The sequence below is a fragment of the Triticum urartu genome, chromosome 2 (assembly GCF_003073215.2).
Source record: "Triticum urartu cultivar G1812 chromosome 2, Tu2.1, whole genome shotgun sequence".
In the NCBI taxonomy this organism is placed as follows: domain Eukaryota; kingdom Viridiplantae; phylum Streptophyta; class Magnoliopsida; order Poales; family Poaceae; genus Triticum; species Triticum urartu.
This window is the reverse complement of record NC_053023.1, coordinates 211,382,494-211,398,380: the sequence shown is the minus strand read 5'-3', so window position 1 is coordinate 211,398,380 and position 15,887 is coordinate 211,382,494. Positions and strand designations below refer to the sequence as shown.

The following is a 15,887-nucleotide window of genomic DNA, read 5'->3' as shown; positions in this document are numbered from 1 at the left end:
AAACTCACTTTGAAGGCAAGGCTAACAATGAACTTTCCCAAACATCTCCAGTGGAAAATATATCGGATGAAGACTAGAGGGGCCTTGTTAAACACTGGTCTGATCTGAAGTATCAGGTACATTATATATATGTGATCAGATCACATGTTGAAGTCCTATTTATGCATGTGCCACACAAATCTATCTTCTTGTAGGTGAACTGTTCAAAGAACAAGGCCAACGTACGAAAGTGAAATTCCAACAGACGACAGGATCTCGTAGCTATATTGCACACTGCGAGGCTCTTGTAATTAGCTGCTGTTTCACTCTTTTCGCTGTACCATATTATCAGATCTATATTGACTTGTTCGAAATGCAGAGGAAAGCCCGCAAGGACCAAAAAGTATCTGAACCAAATGCTATGGAAATCTTCAAGGACTGTCACACCAGCAAGAAGAAGGGCATGACTACACCAGTCAAAGCCGCTGTTGTAAGTCCTTAATCCTCATGCCTTTTAACTACTACTTACTCTGACTTGTGCCTTGAACTGCATGGTTTGTAGCCAATGTCTATTACTCTTTTCAAATTTATACACAATTGTCTTAGCGTATCATTGCACCTTACAAGGTTTAAAAGAGAGGAGTGATGTTCCTTTGATCTTGACCCGTAATCTAGTTCCGTGTTGGACTTGCCCACACAACGTTACAATTGCCTGTTTGTCTGTTCTCAGTTGTTTTGTGATATGAATGATGTCATACTATGCTTACCGTATTATAAACTTCGTCTCTTTATCCTTAGCCCTCAATACACTGTGAAGAAATAGACAATACATTAGCGATGGTACGTGGTCATATGTTTGGAACCTGGTTTTATTATGTACTTTGCAGTAAAATACAACTAATATTTTACATGGGTTCACCAGAATAAGTTCTGTATATAGACCAAAGCTATTTTGTTTGGTTTTGTTGCCTCAATATCTTCTGTTCTGGTACTACTAATTTAAAACCTCAACTTTTTAGCAAGCTATGGGAAAATGGTGGAACCGCCACCTTCTGAAGGTGGCGAGGCAACTATAATCGCAATGTCAGCTTTTGCTGCAGTGGGTCAGTACCTGTCCACTAACAGTGCCAAAAGCACGTTCCTGCGTAATACTAGGTTGGTTGTTAAGGCAATATCGTCCAAACTGCCTCATGATCAAGATACCCAAGCTCAAAGCAATGTTGTATCTGCGCTCCCGACACAAGTCCATTCCCTAACAGAGACCCTTTGTGAAACAAGGAGAAACATTGCTCAATGTCGTCAAGATATGCATGCTTTTGAAACCAGACTATCAGACATTTGCTATGTTGTTCAGGAGCCTAGGGGAAATGAAGGCGAGGGTTATGGTGCTCCATCGGACAATACAACATGAAAACATAACAGTCAGGTCAAATGAACTGAGCTTCTGAACTTCTGGTGGTGCATTTATCTGCTAGACTGTTAAGTTTTATGCCAACCTTCCTTTTGTTATATAGTTGTAATTAGTTTTGGTGCAATACGAAATTTATTCTTAACGTGCAGCCACCGGCTGAAGAAAACAACAAGCCATTTTTGTATAGTGTAGGGTGTTCCCTATATTTGCACTAGTGGCGATCTTTGATGCCGAGTGGATGTAATCTGTGCAATCGCCTTAATAGCCTAGCATTAGTTTCGGCCTTATTTATTTCCTAGTCTTGTTTTTCCCTGGTTTGCTAGTGGCCGCAACTACCATGGGCCATATACGGGCCATAGGATCCATGGGTCTCCTACGGGCCGTCGATAAATGGGCCTGTAATCAGTGGGCCTCGGGCCGTCGGATAAACGGATCTACATGGGCCGTAATCGGGCGTAATTGGTATCGGCCCAGCACGGTAATAGGCCGTTAACAGGCCGTAGGACAGCAAAGGCTTAATTCTGTCACAGGCATAACGGGTCGTTAATGGGCCAAAATATAGGACGGGCTGGAAACGGCGCAACGGGTTAACATGCCAGAAATGGGCTGACTCTTGCCATGGGCCGAATTTGGCCCATTAGGGTAACAAGCCAGTAACGGGCCGACTCTTGCCATGGGCCGAATTTGTCCCATTAGGGGAACAGGCAAGTAACGGGCCGACTCTTGCCATGGGCCGAATTTGGCCCATTAGGGGAACATGCCAGTAACGGGCCGGAAGTAATCGAGGGCCGAAAAGGAGCCCAAGAACGTATGGGCCGTCAATAGGCCGAAATCTAACACGGGCTGGAAAAGGCCCATGTAAATCACGGGCCGTTAACGGGTATAAAGAAAATTAATGTTCATTATGGGCTAGAGTCACCATGGGCCTGTAAAGGGCCGAAAGATACGAAGGCCTCATATGGGCCGAAAGACGTCGTGGGCCATACATGGCCCGAAAGTGAAATGGGCTGGTGTTATATTCGACGGTCCACATGACGTTGTTGGGCCGATTTCCTTTAGGGCCTAACGGGCCGTAAAATGGGCTATTTGCGAAGAGACCGCTAACAGACTTTTCATGGGCCAGCCCGTCAACTTTTGACCAAGTCAAACGGGACGGCTTTGTAAGCTAAATGGGCCAGTGGTGGGCCGTGGCACGTGTTGACTATACATAGGCGCCCATCTGACCCACTGACGAGCTAATACGTGTTTCTTCCGGCCAATAAGAATTTTACACGTGGAAATTTCCCATTGGTCGGGGCTGTTAACGGGTTATCGGATCCAAAACCCGACCCGATAGCTTAACAGCGTTCCGTTACGGTGGATGCCACGTGTCGGTCACCCTTGACGAAAGCACTTCTATGACGCGCGATTTATCGTCATGGAAGTGGACACTTCCGTGATGATAATTTTGGTAATGTCATGGAACACTTCTACGACAGCATAGGTATGACTATCTTGATTCTGTCATAAACTCGTCATGGATGTACATGCATGACAAAAAACACGACCTACTGTGACAAACACGTATCATCACGGAAGTGTATTTTTTTTGTATTGTGATATCCAATGGCCAGTAGTGCTCGGATTTGCCATCTTTGTACCGTCGGATTGGCTTCATCCAACGACCAACTTTCAACGTTTTTCACACACTATATAGGGGGTATAGATATAGATGTGCCGGTCCGTTGCAATGGATCCAAAGTATATCTATTTAGTGGAGTGCACTCTAAACACATTATCTATTTATTTTTCTCTAACCTTCCGTAGCCATGCAACCAAGCCACATAAGCTTCATGGGTGCCCCCCACATCATACTATGTTGATTGAAAAAAAGATAAATCACCCAAAACAAGATCTTCCCGTTTTTTGTTCCTACGATGTTGTGCCGTGCACGTACCTACTAGTTGTATAGTGGTAGTACTAGTAATATAGTATTAGGAGTACAAACTTGGTACTAGTAGGAGTAGTACTAGTACGGAATGCTCCTACTCTATCAATGAGCCCCGTCTGACACCAAATTTCTTGGCTTCCGTGCTACAGCTAGATCTTCCCCTCGTTTCTGTTTTCCAACCCGGCGGCGGGCGGGGTGTCGGTTTGCTCAACAGCGGTCCCACATGAAAGTGAAAATGCTAGGCAACACGCCTTCCCTAAGCTATGTGTCGTGCCGGACGGGCCGTGTTGTACTCCCGATTCCCGGGCGTGTGGGGGTGCGACGCGAACGCGGCATGCCTTTTCCTTTTACCAGCAATGTGCCGTGCGTTGCGACGGATCCAAAGTAGTAGAATAGTAGTATTTGTTCACAAACTTGAAAGAAATCACTATTGTTTTGATATACTCCTAATATATTACTCCCTCCGTACCTAAATATTTGTCTTTTTTGAGATTTCAAATGGACTATCACATACGGATTATATAGACATATTCTAGTGTTTCTAGCAAGATGCCCGCGCGTTGCACGAAGTTGATGGAAAAGGTAAGCACAACTTATACATTGACGGATGGAGTACTAGTTACAGTGATGCATATACTTAAGCAAAGGGATCGCACATGTCGGTATTGACTGGAATGAGAATGCAATAGCACAATAATAATTAAGGCCACGATGATGCGATCGCAATGGTGGTTACAGAAGACAAGAAGAAAGATGGATCCACGAATGTACGACCTTCTCCTCCTCAACTTAGTGCGCCAGGCCACCGACCGGCGGCTAAGGAGCGGCGGCTTTTGTGGCGAGGTCGAGGTGCTTCTCAGCAAAGGCATCCAAGGCTTCCAGCCGGTTGAGGAAGGCCAACGTCGTAGCGTCCTCACTGGCCTTGTAGATAACTATGTACATGATTTGCTCGGACACATGGACATGTAGGTCGACGAATTCTTGCAGGGCGAGGTGCCTCGCGGCGAGCGCAACCTCCAGGTGGACATTCTTCGTGGCGTCGGCGGGCAGTCGCAGGGCCACTAGTGCTTGAAAGAGGTTTCGGCCATGGAGGCCGATTAGGGTGGCAGGCAATGAGGAGCCCGGGCGCGTGGGCTGGAGGAGTACGGCGATGTCGTCCGCGAGCTTCTTGAGGACAGTGAACTTGTTGCTGGTGGCAACGATCATCTGGTCCAACTGAGAGTCGTAGTTGGCGTCGACGGCGGCCATCCACCAGCCGGTCTCCAGCACCGTCTGGAGACGATCCTCGGCGCCATGCCGCAGGCCGGCATCGTGGACCATCTGGCGCAGCAGCTGGCCGCTCACGCGCATCACCTCCATGGGTCTAGACTGAGCTCTTTTGCACTTAGTGTAGGTGCTTAGGCAAATGCTTAGGTGCGTACGATGTGGTAGATGCATTGGAATGGAGGGGCGCCTTCATATGAGGGCAATGAGGGCAAACTGCTTTGCATTCACATCGTGCAGCCTCTTTTCCCAGACCTCCTCCCATTACTTCCCTCATGCATTAATTGAAGGAGGATGCATTGGTCGTTCAACATATCGGGAACCGCTACTCCCTCCCTCGTCTGCATTAAAGCCGTATCAGGAACTGCGCCGCCCGCTGTCAAATCAAATACTCCCTCCGTCTAGGTGAGTATTAAGTCATCTTACGAAAACCAAATAGTAAACAGATAGGCGTGGTGCATTAACTCTCATGTTGTTTCTTATTTTTTTGACATAAATAGAGGAATCAACCAAGAAGAGATGTGGGGCTTGTATGCTTTTAATGACTTGAGACTATCAAACATGACATGCAGTGGTCAGTTCGTTGCACAAGAACAAATACAACCCACATCAGCACACATGCACCTTATATAGCATCACATCCAATGGCTATAAAAGATGAATGAGACCAAATTATATCTCATCTAGATGAGTTCTAGCAAAACTGTATTAATAATACTTAGTACTCCTGCGCCATGTATCATATATTAGTATCATGTAGTACTTTATTTATTTCCATGTATGACACATAGTACTCAACTCTCTCTCTTTCTTCATTTAATTCTATGACACCTCATCAAAATTGCTAAGGCTAGTACCTTTACAACCAGCATTAGCAAATACGAAGTACTAAACATTAAGTTCTCTCGTTTTCCTCTCCACCTTGGTCACCTAGACGGAGGGAGTATACTGCGCGGGCTTTTCCTGCGCGGTAGGCGGGGCAGTTCCGCCTAGTCGGTTCGACAGAGATGCGAGAAGATGAGGGAGTAGGGCAAACGTAGGGCTGTGTGATTTGACAGCGAGTTACTGCTGGACAGGTGGGGCCCCGTGATTTGGCTTGCCATTATCATTTTAACTGCGGCGCTACGACCGGCGTGAGTCTCCCGATTCCTGACCACCTCCATATAGGTGCCTCTCCCAATGCTCCACCATGTAGTAGAGGCTGGCTCTTGCATGAGAGCCTACTTCTCCACTTTTTCCTTGCCTCTCTTTCCTCCACATATGCAAAAATGCCCTGTAAAGCGCACTATTGTACTTACTTGCTCCTACAGGTCCTTAAGCTTGCCACATAGGCATAAAGTCTGATGTGGCAAGTTAATCAAGAAGAGAGAGACTAGTTTGGTGACCCAAGGAAGAAACGGTGCTAAGCCGTGTACCTAGGTGAAAAGACAATTTTGAGTCTATAGCTAATTAAATGAAGCAAACTTAGCAACACCATTTCATTGGAAGAGGTCACTCCTTGGCAAATGCAATAAATACTAGTACTCCATGTGTCCCATAACATAAGAACGTTTTTGGCACTACACTAGTGTAAAAAATGTTCTTATATTATGGGACGGAGGGAGTACGAAGAAAGAGATAGAGAGAAGTAAAAAAAATACACTTATAGCCAAAACCTTGTTGTAGTATGGGTGACTAAGTGATGACTATGTATGACATGCCAACATCAGATAGCCTAACGCACCGTGTTAAATCTCCAAGGGTGCGACCGCATGAGTGACGCGACGGTCGTGGTAGGCGCGACCACGATACGGGATGCTGGCAGCCCTTGGATCTGAGATCAAACGGTCGCATGCTAAGTTGCTGAAAATTTGCAGAATAACCCTCCAGGATAGGATATTCACCCATAGGTCTAGAATCACGCCATGCAACCGTTCGATCTCAGATCCAAGGGCTCCCGGAAGCCCGTATCATGGGAGAATGGAAAGCCACTACCCTGCCGTTCGCACACTGGCAGTTCGCTCCTACTCGTCCCTGCACGTCCTTCAATACTACAGTGGTTTGCTCCTAGTCGTCCCGTCCATTCACATTACGGCAGTTCCAGTAATCCTAACCCTCCTCCCAAATCCATGGCGTCCCAAATCTCCCCGATCGGCGGTGTGTACAAGGTTAGAACCATCACCGGCGATGAGTTCGACATCATCTACACCCGTTCTTCCGCGACGGTGAAAGGATGCCTTTCTCGCTTCAGACGCATGTTCGAAGACTCATATGATGAGTGGGTCGCTGGGCTAGATGTTGAGTACACCACAGTCCTGGGACGAGACAAGGATCTAAAGGACGAAGAGAGGAAGAAGCCCAATGTGATCCATGTTTGCGTGCATGACTTATGCTTGGTCTACCACATATGCCATGCCGATGTTGAGTGCTAGGATTTTAAGGACTTCCTTGAGAGCAACCTAGTCAAATTCGTTACTATAGACTTTAGTAACGACAAAGAAGTCTGATAACCCGCAAGTATAGGGGATCACAACAGTTTTCGAGGGTAAGGTATTCAACCCAAATTTATTGATTCGACACAAGGGGAGCCAAAGAATAGTCTCGAGTATTAGCAGCTGAGTTGTCAATTCAACCACACCTGGAAACTTAATATCTGCAACAAAGTATTTAGTAGCAAAGTAATATGATAGTAGTGGTAACGGTAGCAAAAGGTAACAGTAGTAAAAGTAGTGTTTTTGGTATTTTGTAGTGATGATAGCAATAGCAACGGGAAAGTAAGTAAGCGAAGAACAATATATGGAAAGCTCATAGGCAATCGATCGGTGATAGAGAATTATGCCGGATGCGATTCATCATGTAACAGTCATAACCTAGGGTGACACAGAACTAGCTCCAGTTCATTGATGTAATGTAGGCATGTATACATGCTTATGGAAAAGAACTTGCATGACATCTTTTGTCCTACCCTCCCCGGCAGTGGCGCCAGAAAATAGTCTTGATAACCCACAAGTATAGGGGATCGCAACAGTTTTCGAGGGTAAAGTATTCAACCCAAATTTATTGATTCGACACAAGGGGAGCCAAAGAATACTCTCAAGTATTAGCAGCTAAGTTGTCAATTCAACCACACCTGGAAACTTAATATCTGCATCAAAGTATTTAGTAGCAAAGTAATATGATAGTAGTGGTAACGGTAGCAAAAGGTAACCGTAGTAAAAGTAGTGTTTTTGGTAATTTGTAGTGATGATAGCAATAGCAGCGACAAAGTAAATAAGCGAAGAACAATATATGGAAAGCTTTTAGGCAATGTATTGGTGATGGAGAATTATGCCGGATGCGGTTCATTATGTACCAGTCATAACCTAGGGTGACACAGAACTAGCTCTAGTTCATTGATATAATGTAGGCATGTATTCCGGATATAGTCATACATGCTTATGGAAAAGAACATGCATGACATCTTTTCTCCTACCCTCCCGTGGCAGCGGGGTCCTTACGGAAACTAAGGGATATTAAGGCCTCCTTTTAATAGTACCGGAACAAAGCATTAACACATAGTGAGTACATGAACTCCTCAAACTACGGTCATCACCGGTAAGTATCCCGATTATTGTCACTTCGGGGTTAACGGATCATAACACATAATAGGTAACTATAGACTTGCAAGATAGGATCAAGAACACTCATATATTGATGAAAACATAATAGGTTCAGATCTGAAATCATGGCACTCGGGCCCTAGTGACAAGCATTAAGCATAGCAAAGTCATAGCAACATCAATCTCAGAACATAGTGGATACTAGGGATCAAACCCTAACAAAACTAACTCGATTACATGAAAGATCCCATCCAACCCATCACCGTCCAGCAAGCCTACGATGGAATTACTCACGCACGGCGGCGAGCATCATGAAATTGGTGATGGAGGATGGTTGATGATGACGATGGCGATGGATTCCCCTCTCCGGAGCCCCGAACGGAATCCAGATCAGCCCACCCGAGAGGTTTTAGGGCTTGGCGGCGGCTCCGTATCGTAAAACGCAATGAATTCTTCTCTCTGATTTTTTTCTCCCTGAAACACAATATATAGAGTTGGAGTTGGAGTCGGAGAGGCGACAGGAGCCCACGAGGTAGGGGGCCGCGCCCTAGGGGGCAGGCGCATCCCCCACCCTCGTGGAGAGGTGGTGGGCCCCCTGGCCTTCATCTTTTGCATGTATTTTTCATATTTTCTGAAAAGTTGCTCCGTGAAGTTTCAGGGCATTCCGAGAACGTTTGTTTCTTCACATAAATAACACCATGGTAATTCTGCTGAAAACAGCGTCAGTCCGAGTTAGTCCCATTCAGATCATGCAAGTTAGAGTCCATAACAAGGGCAAAAGTGTTTGGAAAAGTAGATACGATGGAGACGTATCAACTCCCCCAAGCTTAAACCTTTGCTTGTCCTCAAGCAATTCAGTTGACAAACTGAAAGTGATAAAGAAAAACTTCTACAAACTCTGTTGCTCTTGTTGTTGTAAATATGTAAAGCCAACATTCAAGTTTTCAGCAAAGATTATAACTAACCACGTTCGCAATAACGCTCATGTAACATCCCAAATTCTCAATTTGGAATGTTATACATTAGATCATCATTGCATATCATATTTTATTGCATTTTGGTTGATCCTAGAAATTTCACGCAACTCAAGGACCCTCGGAGAGAGTTGGGGATTTCGTTATTTTCATATTTGAGTTTCATCAAATTTTGAAAATAGGATCATTTGATTTTATTTATTTTATCTTAAATTATTTCTATCACAAAAATATGAGAGAGGGAATAAAATGACTTTCCCAAAATAAAGAAATATTGAGGATTTAATAATAAAATCAAATAAGATTTTATTTTGGGTTTTATTGCTATCTTATTTGAATTTAGGACAAATGTGCATTTTTCAAAATTGCATTTAGGCCCCAAATAAATGTTCATCTTGTCCGTCTTGATTTTAGAAGTCGAAGAAAATTTATTTCGAGATTTTTGGAGTCCATTTAGTATTTCTTTTATTTGTTTTTCTGCGCGTAATTATTAAAAAAAATCGAAACGACCTAACCGGGTCGTGTCCGACTAGGACACGTGGCCTGGCCGGCCCTTAAAAGCCGCGAGGGCCCGAGCGGAGCCGCAGCGCCCCAGCCGAAACCCTAGCCGCCAGGAGCCGCCGCCGCCTTGCCCCGATCTACGCGCCAGCCGCCATCGCCGCCCGCCGTCGCCGCCACCCGCCGCACCAGAGCCGCGCCGCCCCGCCGTCGTTCGCCGGATCCGCCCGAGGTAGCCGCCGTTGCCTCGGTTTTCGCAAAGAAAACCGATCCGTTTTTTTCGAAAACCTAGATCCATTTTTTATTGTTCCGGTTCGGTTTATTTTCCAGTTTAGTTTATTTAGCGAGTGTTCGCTCGTTCGTTCGTTTTAACGAACGCGTTCTCCGTTTAGCCGCAGAAAACGAACGTTCGTTCGTTATCCCGTTCGTCGTTTTTCTTTTTCTCAGATTTTCCGCGATTATTTCGGACCATGATTTCTGATCCGATTTTCGTTTTAGTATAACTTTTCGCTCGTTAATCGGAATCAGGCGATTCAAGCGCTTGGAGTTTCATCTCGAAACCCTCTTTTCGTTTAACCAACTCAAACAAGATTTTTTTTCTGTAAAATTTGACTTGGATCCAGATTAGTAAACGAAGTTTGTTTCTTTCGTTGCTTCGTTCGATTTGTTTCTTTTTGCCAACCGGAGTTCTTAAGTTGAACTTTCTGGTTAGATCTCTTATTTGAGCTTTACCTGTGCATTAGATGAGTACTTATTGTATGATTGTTTGTTTGCGATAGAGTACCCGGAGTGCGCCGCTTGCTACTTCGAATCGCTAGGTTTCACGGATCATCAACAAGGCAAGTAACACTTTGATCATACCATCTACTACCCAGTTTTTATTGCATTAGATCAATCCTCAAACATTGCATGATTAGGATTAATTAAATTGTGGGTTTTGAAAAGTAGATGAGGTAGTACCTATTACCTATTTTATTATCAAACCTTTGGGAGTTACTTCTATGTTTGCTTATATTGCCATGCTATGCTACACTACAAGAAATATGTCAACTTGTGACCTTGACTATTGGTCACTAAAAGGTCATTGTTTTTCATTTGCGAACTTTTGTGACCAAAAATAGAAGGTCAAAAGCTGGCGGTCGTAAACTGAAATTAACGACCTTCTCTGTGAGAAGGTCATAGACATTTACGGTCAAAATATGCCTATTGTTTTGTTTTGGTAACTAGCAGCCTCCCCAGGACACGTAGGCATCCGACGTGGCAATCTGATGTGGCACAAGAATCAGCCCGGTCCAATTCGATTTTCTACATGGGCCTAGTCCAACAATTCGGCCTTTTTAATGTTTTTTCCTGTGCTTTTATTAGCTATATGGGTCTGGCCCAGTAATTCGGCCCATGTATTATTTTTTGGGCAAGCCCTTTAATATATGTATTTTATGTTAATTTCGGTTAGCTACATGGGCCTGGCCTACAATTTGGCCTTTTTATTTTCTAGCGCACAACATTTTGCAGTCAATTTATTTTTTATTTCCAGATTTTTTTTCCCAGCTCCAGTTTACAGATGGGTCCCAAATGTCAGATTTTTCACAGCTTATTAATAAGCAATATAGATGTATATATCAAACAGACAGAAGAGAGAAAGCATATGAAAATCTTCAAATAACAGCTAAAATAAGTTTATTACAGAACAGAACACGTGAAACTACATACACTCATTCATATCACACCAACCAGTTTCCATACACTCATTCACATCACATCAACCAGTTTAACCATCGAATCTTGCATACCCAAGAACTTCAAACTTCACCCAAATCCACACAATCATAAATATTGGGATCTACAAATAGACTGCTCTGCCAGTACAAAAGCTAGCTACTCTTGGATACCACAGAACATGCTCTTCAACATGGGTAGAAGTCCTCAACGGAGTTCTACCAACGGAGTTCCATTCACCTACAAGAACAGAATGGAATATCAAGTACTTGCATTCTTCAAGAAGATTACAACCAACATATATATGTAGAAGGACATCAGGAAAGCTGATGGAGCAAAATCAAACAAAAGATAAATCAAGTAAACAAACCATTTGGAAAAAATATATACTACCAGGCTTGAACATGAGCATAGAAAAGAAAAGATGATTTCATGAAATTAAAACTGCCAATGAAAGCTGAATAATAGTGCAGCTGATTAGCTCCTAGTATGGAGGAATATCACAAAATTAAACAAGATGGTCGTGCAAGTTTCTATACAAGTATTCGTGATTACAGTTTGTTATCGTCGTCTAAATTCTCCAACATGCACAAAATTAATTAATATATCTGAATGTGCTACCAATGAAGCAAATTCTAAAAGATACACGGACAGGGCTTAATTAGCCAACCATGTCATTCTATAAAACACACAACAAACTCAATGATAACATGTATAGTTATTACCATATAACATGGGAAACATACCTACTGTCCACATATTTCATAATGTAAATAGCTAAATGCTGCAGGAAATAGATTGTTGAGCATTTCCGCCCTTCTTTCAAGCCAGCACCAGCATAACACTCTAACTATAACAAGATCCACACAGACCACCATCTGCAGAAACCGCACACACAAAACAACTAGGGTTGAAGAGAGTGAGATTACCTTGTCACCGTAGATCTTAGAAGACACCTCATGCGTGAGGAAGTCCTTGTCGTCCATCGCCAAGCAGCAAGATGCTGGTGGAGCATCCCTCACCAAGCCTACAGGAAGTTTTGCATATAGTTAGAAAACCTGGAAACGTACAGGATGGACTACCATAACATAGAATTGACGGAAAAAAACTAAAGAGCATGTAACTGAACCTCCTACAGCTCTAGCCTCTAGCATGCACTCGAGATTCAGTTCCCACGAATCCAGAAGAGCAATCACATACATGGCAAAGAAGCTTTACAAGAAAAAAAAGCTACTGCTATAGATTGCAATGAAATCAAAGTACTACAGCAGACTAAGAAGGAACAAAAAAACATTACCAGGACGAAGGGATGCTCTTGAAACCTCCATGCTTGACCTTTCATATCAGTACAGTAGGCACTGCAAGTGAACGACAAATAAGAAAGTGATATGCATAAATAACTCATCCATCTATGTTCATATTTTAATTTCAATAGCATGGTACACCCATAAAGAACAATAGTTTGCTACCTACTAGCAAAGTATAAGACCTGAATCATATAGTATAAATGAATCAAGAAAACAAGAACTGACAACGAGAACTGCACACTAGTGCACCAAATGATCAACATCAAGCATAGTATATTCACATAAGTTTGCTAGTGTCACAGAATTAAGCAGTGCAGGTAAACATCATCATCGGTGTATAATTGCCAATATAAACAAGCCATGTAGAAATGCCAAGTTACAGAAACTGCATCACAAATATGATTTGCCTTTGGTGTTTGCCATACAACAACAGCAGTAGTTGATCATGGAATCTAACAGAGTTTAGCTCATGCAGGGCAAACATAACTGACACAAAAATCATACAGTTCAGATCAGGAATAAACCAAACAAGCAAACATCCAATACAGCTAAACTAAGCACAGAACCACAACATGAAGAGTAAACCAATCACTATATAGGAGGCTTGGACTGCATACATGGTCATCCTTGAGGTAGAGGACCATCTTGGTACCCCTGCCGAGATGCTCCCTAGACGTATCACAAGTGACGGTGAAAGAACGACCAGCCTGGGACTCCCACACGTACTGCTCATCGTTGTTGTGCTTCGTGCTGACAATGACCCTCTCGGCAAGGGAGATGGGGTAGAAGCCAACACCGAACTGCTCCTTCTCGGTGCTCTTCTCAGTCCACAGGGAGATGGGGTGCTCCTCAAGGTATTGCATCTGAAAGCAAATTATATAAAATCAGACAATGAGCAGAAAGAATGTGCAAACCAATAATGTAAATAAAAAAGATTTGAAGAACAGCCAAACATACAACAATACTATATCAGAAATAAACTACGAGAACACATCAGAAATAAACTACGAGAACACATCAGAAATAAACTACGAGAACACATAGAAATTCCATTAAGATGCATAATTCCAGAACAGCAATTTTTAACAGTTCCATAATGCAGTATTATAATTAAAATAGATATAATGTTTAATTGTAAGAGGCCAGAACCATATAAATTACTAAATACAAAGAAAGCATACATTATCAATTAATAGAGAGGGTCAATCAATAAGGATGAGTTAACCCATGCATTCCTCATGTATGCATGCATTAGAATATAGTTAACAAAAAGCACATCATCAATTTAATTATTTCACCATCAAATCTGAAGTAATACTACCAATCATAGTTAAAATGGCTAGGACGCAACTCATATCTATAAGGAGGTTCCATACTACAACCATCACAGATCTGAAATGAGCTGAGTTCAGGTATGATAAAATTACTGGTACCAAATTAATACATGACTATTACCAGTTCTAACAGCAAGCTGGTTGAGCAGTGAGGCATTCCAGATACCATTGCATAAAACTTATAACACTACAATCAAACTTCTACATAAAAGAAGATACACAGGCCGTCGGATAAGTTGCACCAAGATAGGTGTACTTAATAGTTAGACCATCTATGTTCTGACTATGAATCCGTTGCAAGCATGTGGGCATGCCTACCAAAAGTCAAGACATTATTATGAATCTGATTGCCATTTATTTCAAAAGGCCGTGGCAACGCACGGGCATGTGTTCTACTAGTATCAATAGTGGATATCATTGCAGGAAGAAAACACAACACTTGCATGTTCAAACTTCAGACCATAAGCAAAAACTCCTTGTGCCATTAGTTTAAGCCTGCAGCCACAGAGGAACAAAGTGGACACAAACTAAAAACAACAGAGGCGCCAGATGCCTCAACTCCAAACACAAGGTTTTTATTCTCAACAGAGAACAAAAGCAACACACACATGCACGTGAGAGGCATCATTCCCAGTTGTTGAAGTACAGATCAAACATTTACCATTACGCACTTCATCCAGACATCTGCGGCTCATCATGGATAATCCTGGGTGGTTCATCAACTAATCATCATGACAAAGATTAACTGGCATAGTGGCATTGACTAAACTCGGCCTTAGTACAAGTGAAACTATGACTACAAGAATAGCACCACCATGACCAGTGGGCTGCTCTGCTTCTGCTAGCAACTACAAGAATGGTAGCACGTCAAGCATCAGCGACCGTACATGTTTCAGAGAAGGGAAATCCCCAAACCCAGTGCCTCCGGAGCGAACCAGATCGGATACGAAGTGCTGGGTCAGAAGATGGGCGGTGGCACAGATGAAAAGGGAAGCGAGAGGGGAAGGGGAAGGGGACCTGGAAGGGCTCCATGGAGTCGGAGCAGCCGAGCCTTCGCCGGCTCCCTCCTCGCACGGAGCGGAAGAGCGGCGTCAAATCCCACCCACCGCATGGCTGTGTCGTCGCCCGAGAAGAAACACATGGGGGCACCTCCCGCGGCGCACGATTGTGGGGAAGGAGAAAACCTCCAACACCTCCGTCGCGGCCAAGCTCGAATCTCGTGACGATGAGGTGGAGGGGCGCGTATGCGCTGTGGCTGTCGCGGATCTTGGAGAGCCGTCTGACCGCCTCCATCTTGGGCCTATGTAGGGAAAGAAGGCGAGGGGGAGGGTGGATGTCGCCGGCGGAGGGTGAGGGAATTGGAGGGGATGGTGTTGGAGGGCGAGAGGGCAACGACGGCGGAGGGTGAGGGGATTAGTTCGCGCAACAGCGGCGCCGTCGTGCTCCGGGCGCGGTCGTAGGAGGGGCTGCGGAGCCAGCGTAGAGGGTACGGTGCCGGCCGTGGAGACGAGGCTGCGGTGCCAGCCATTAAGCGTAGAGAGAAGGAGGAGGGCGGCGCGACCAAGCGCGAGGATGGATCTGGGGAGTCGAGGGGAGGGGGAGAGGGTGGGTGAGTGGGGGTGGAGGCGGGTGGGGATCTGGGAATCGAGGGGAGGGTGGGTGGGTGGGTTAGGGTTTTTGATTCTCAGTAGAAGCTCCACCGTTGGATAGGTGCATGATGGATGGCTCAGATTGCGCCCAATTTGGTGATCCGCGTGAAGGCGGTTCCTTCCGTCTTATTGGCCGGTTGTCTCGCACTTGAATCTTAAAATTTTAGACCCAAAACTCTGATTTTGTTAAACATAACAATGCCATAGTTTGTCAAAATGATCTCGTTTTTTGCATAAGTGTGCATCTT

General features: G+C 44.1%; 1 protein-coding gene across 6 annotated transcripts; it reads right to left on the bottom strand.

Annotated features, from left to right (window-relative positions):
* Positions 1-11,270: 11,270 nt before the first annotated feature.
* On the bottom strand, positions 11,271-15,610 carry LOC125536837. Of its 6 annotated transcripts, none has more exons than XR_007295242.1 (6): positions 14,878-15,610; positions 14,652-14,696; positions 13,274-13,519; positions 12,647-12,707; positions 12,279-12,376; positions 11,271-11,589 (listed from the first exon to the last, which is right to left on the bottom strand). XR_007295242.1 is itself a non-coding variant. In XM_048700116.1 (4 exons), the coding sequence occupies exons 1-3, from the start codon at positions 15,281-15,283 to the stop codon at positions 12,693-12,695; spliced, it is 537 nt and encodes a 178-aa protein (XP_048556073.1). In that variant the 5' UTR covers positions 15,284-15,610; the 3' UTR covers positions 11,670-12,376; positions 12,647-12,692. The 6 variants fall into 6 exon arrangements, 1 of the variants encoding a protein (XP_048556073.1); XR_007295244.1 differs by having other exon boundaries at positions 15,008-15,610; XR_007295241.1 differs by having other exon boundaries at positions 14,652-15,610.
* Between the last annotated feature and the right edge of the window lie 277 nt (positions 15,611-15,887).

Bases quoted from the DNA above. Each gene is read 5' to 3' on its own strand.
- LOC125536837 (XM_048700116.1), bottom strand. From the start codon at position 15,283: ATGGAGGCGGTCAGACGGCTCTCCAAGATCCGCGACAGCCACAGCGCA. The intron at 13,520-15,007 runs GTCCCCTTCCCC...ATTTGCTTTCAG, and splicing joins ACTCCATGGAGCCCTTCCAG to ATGCAATACCTTGAGGAGCA.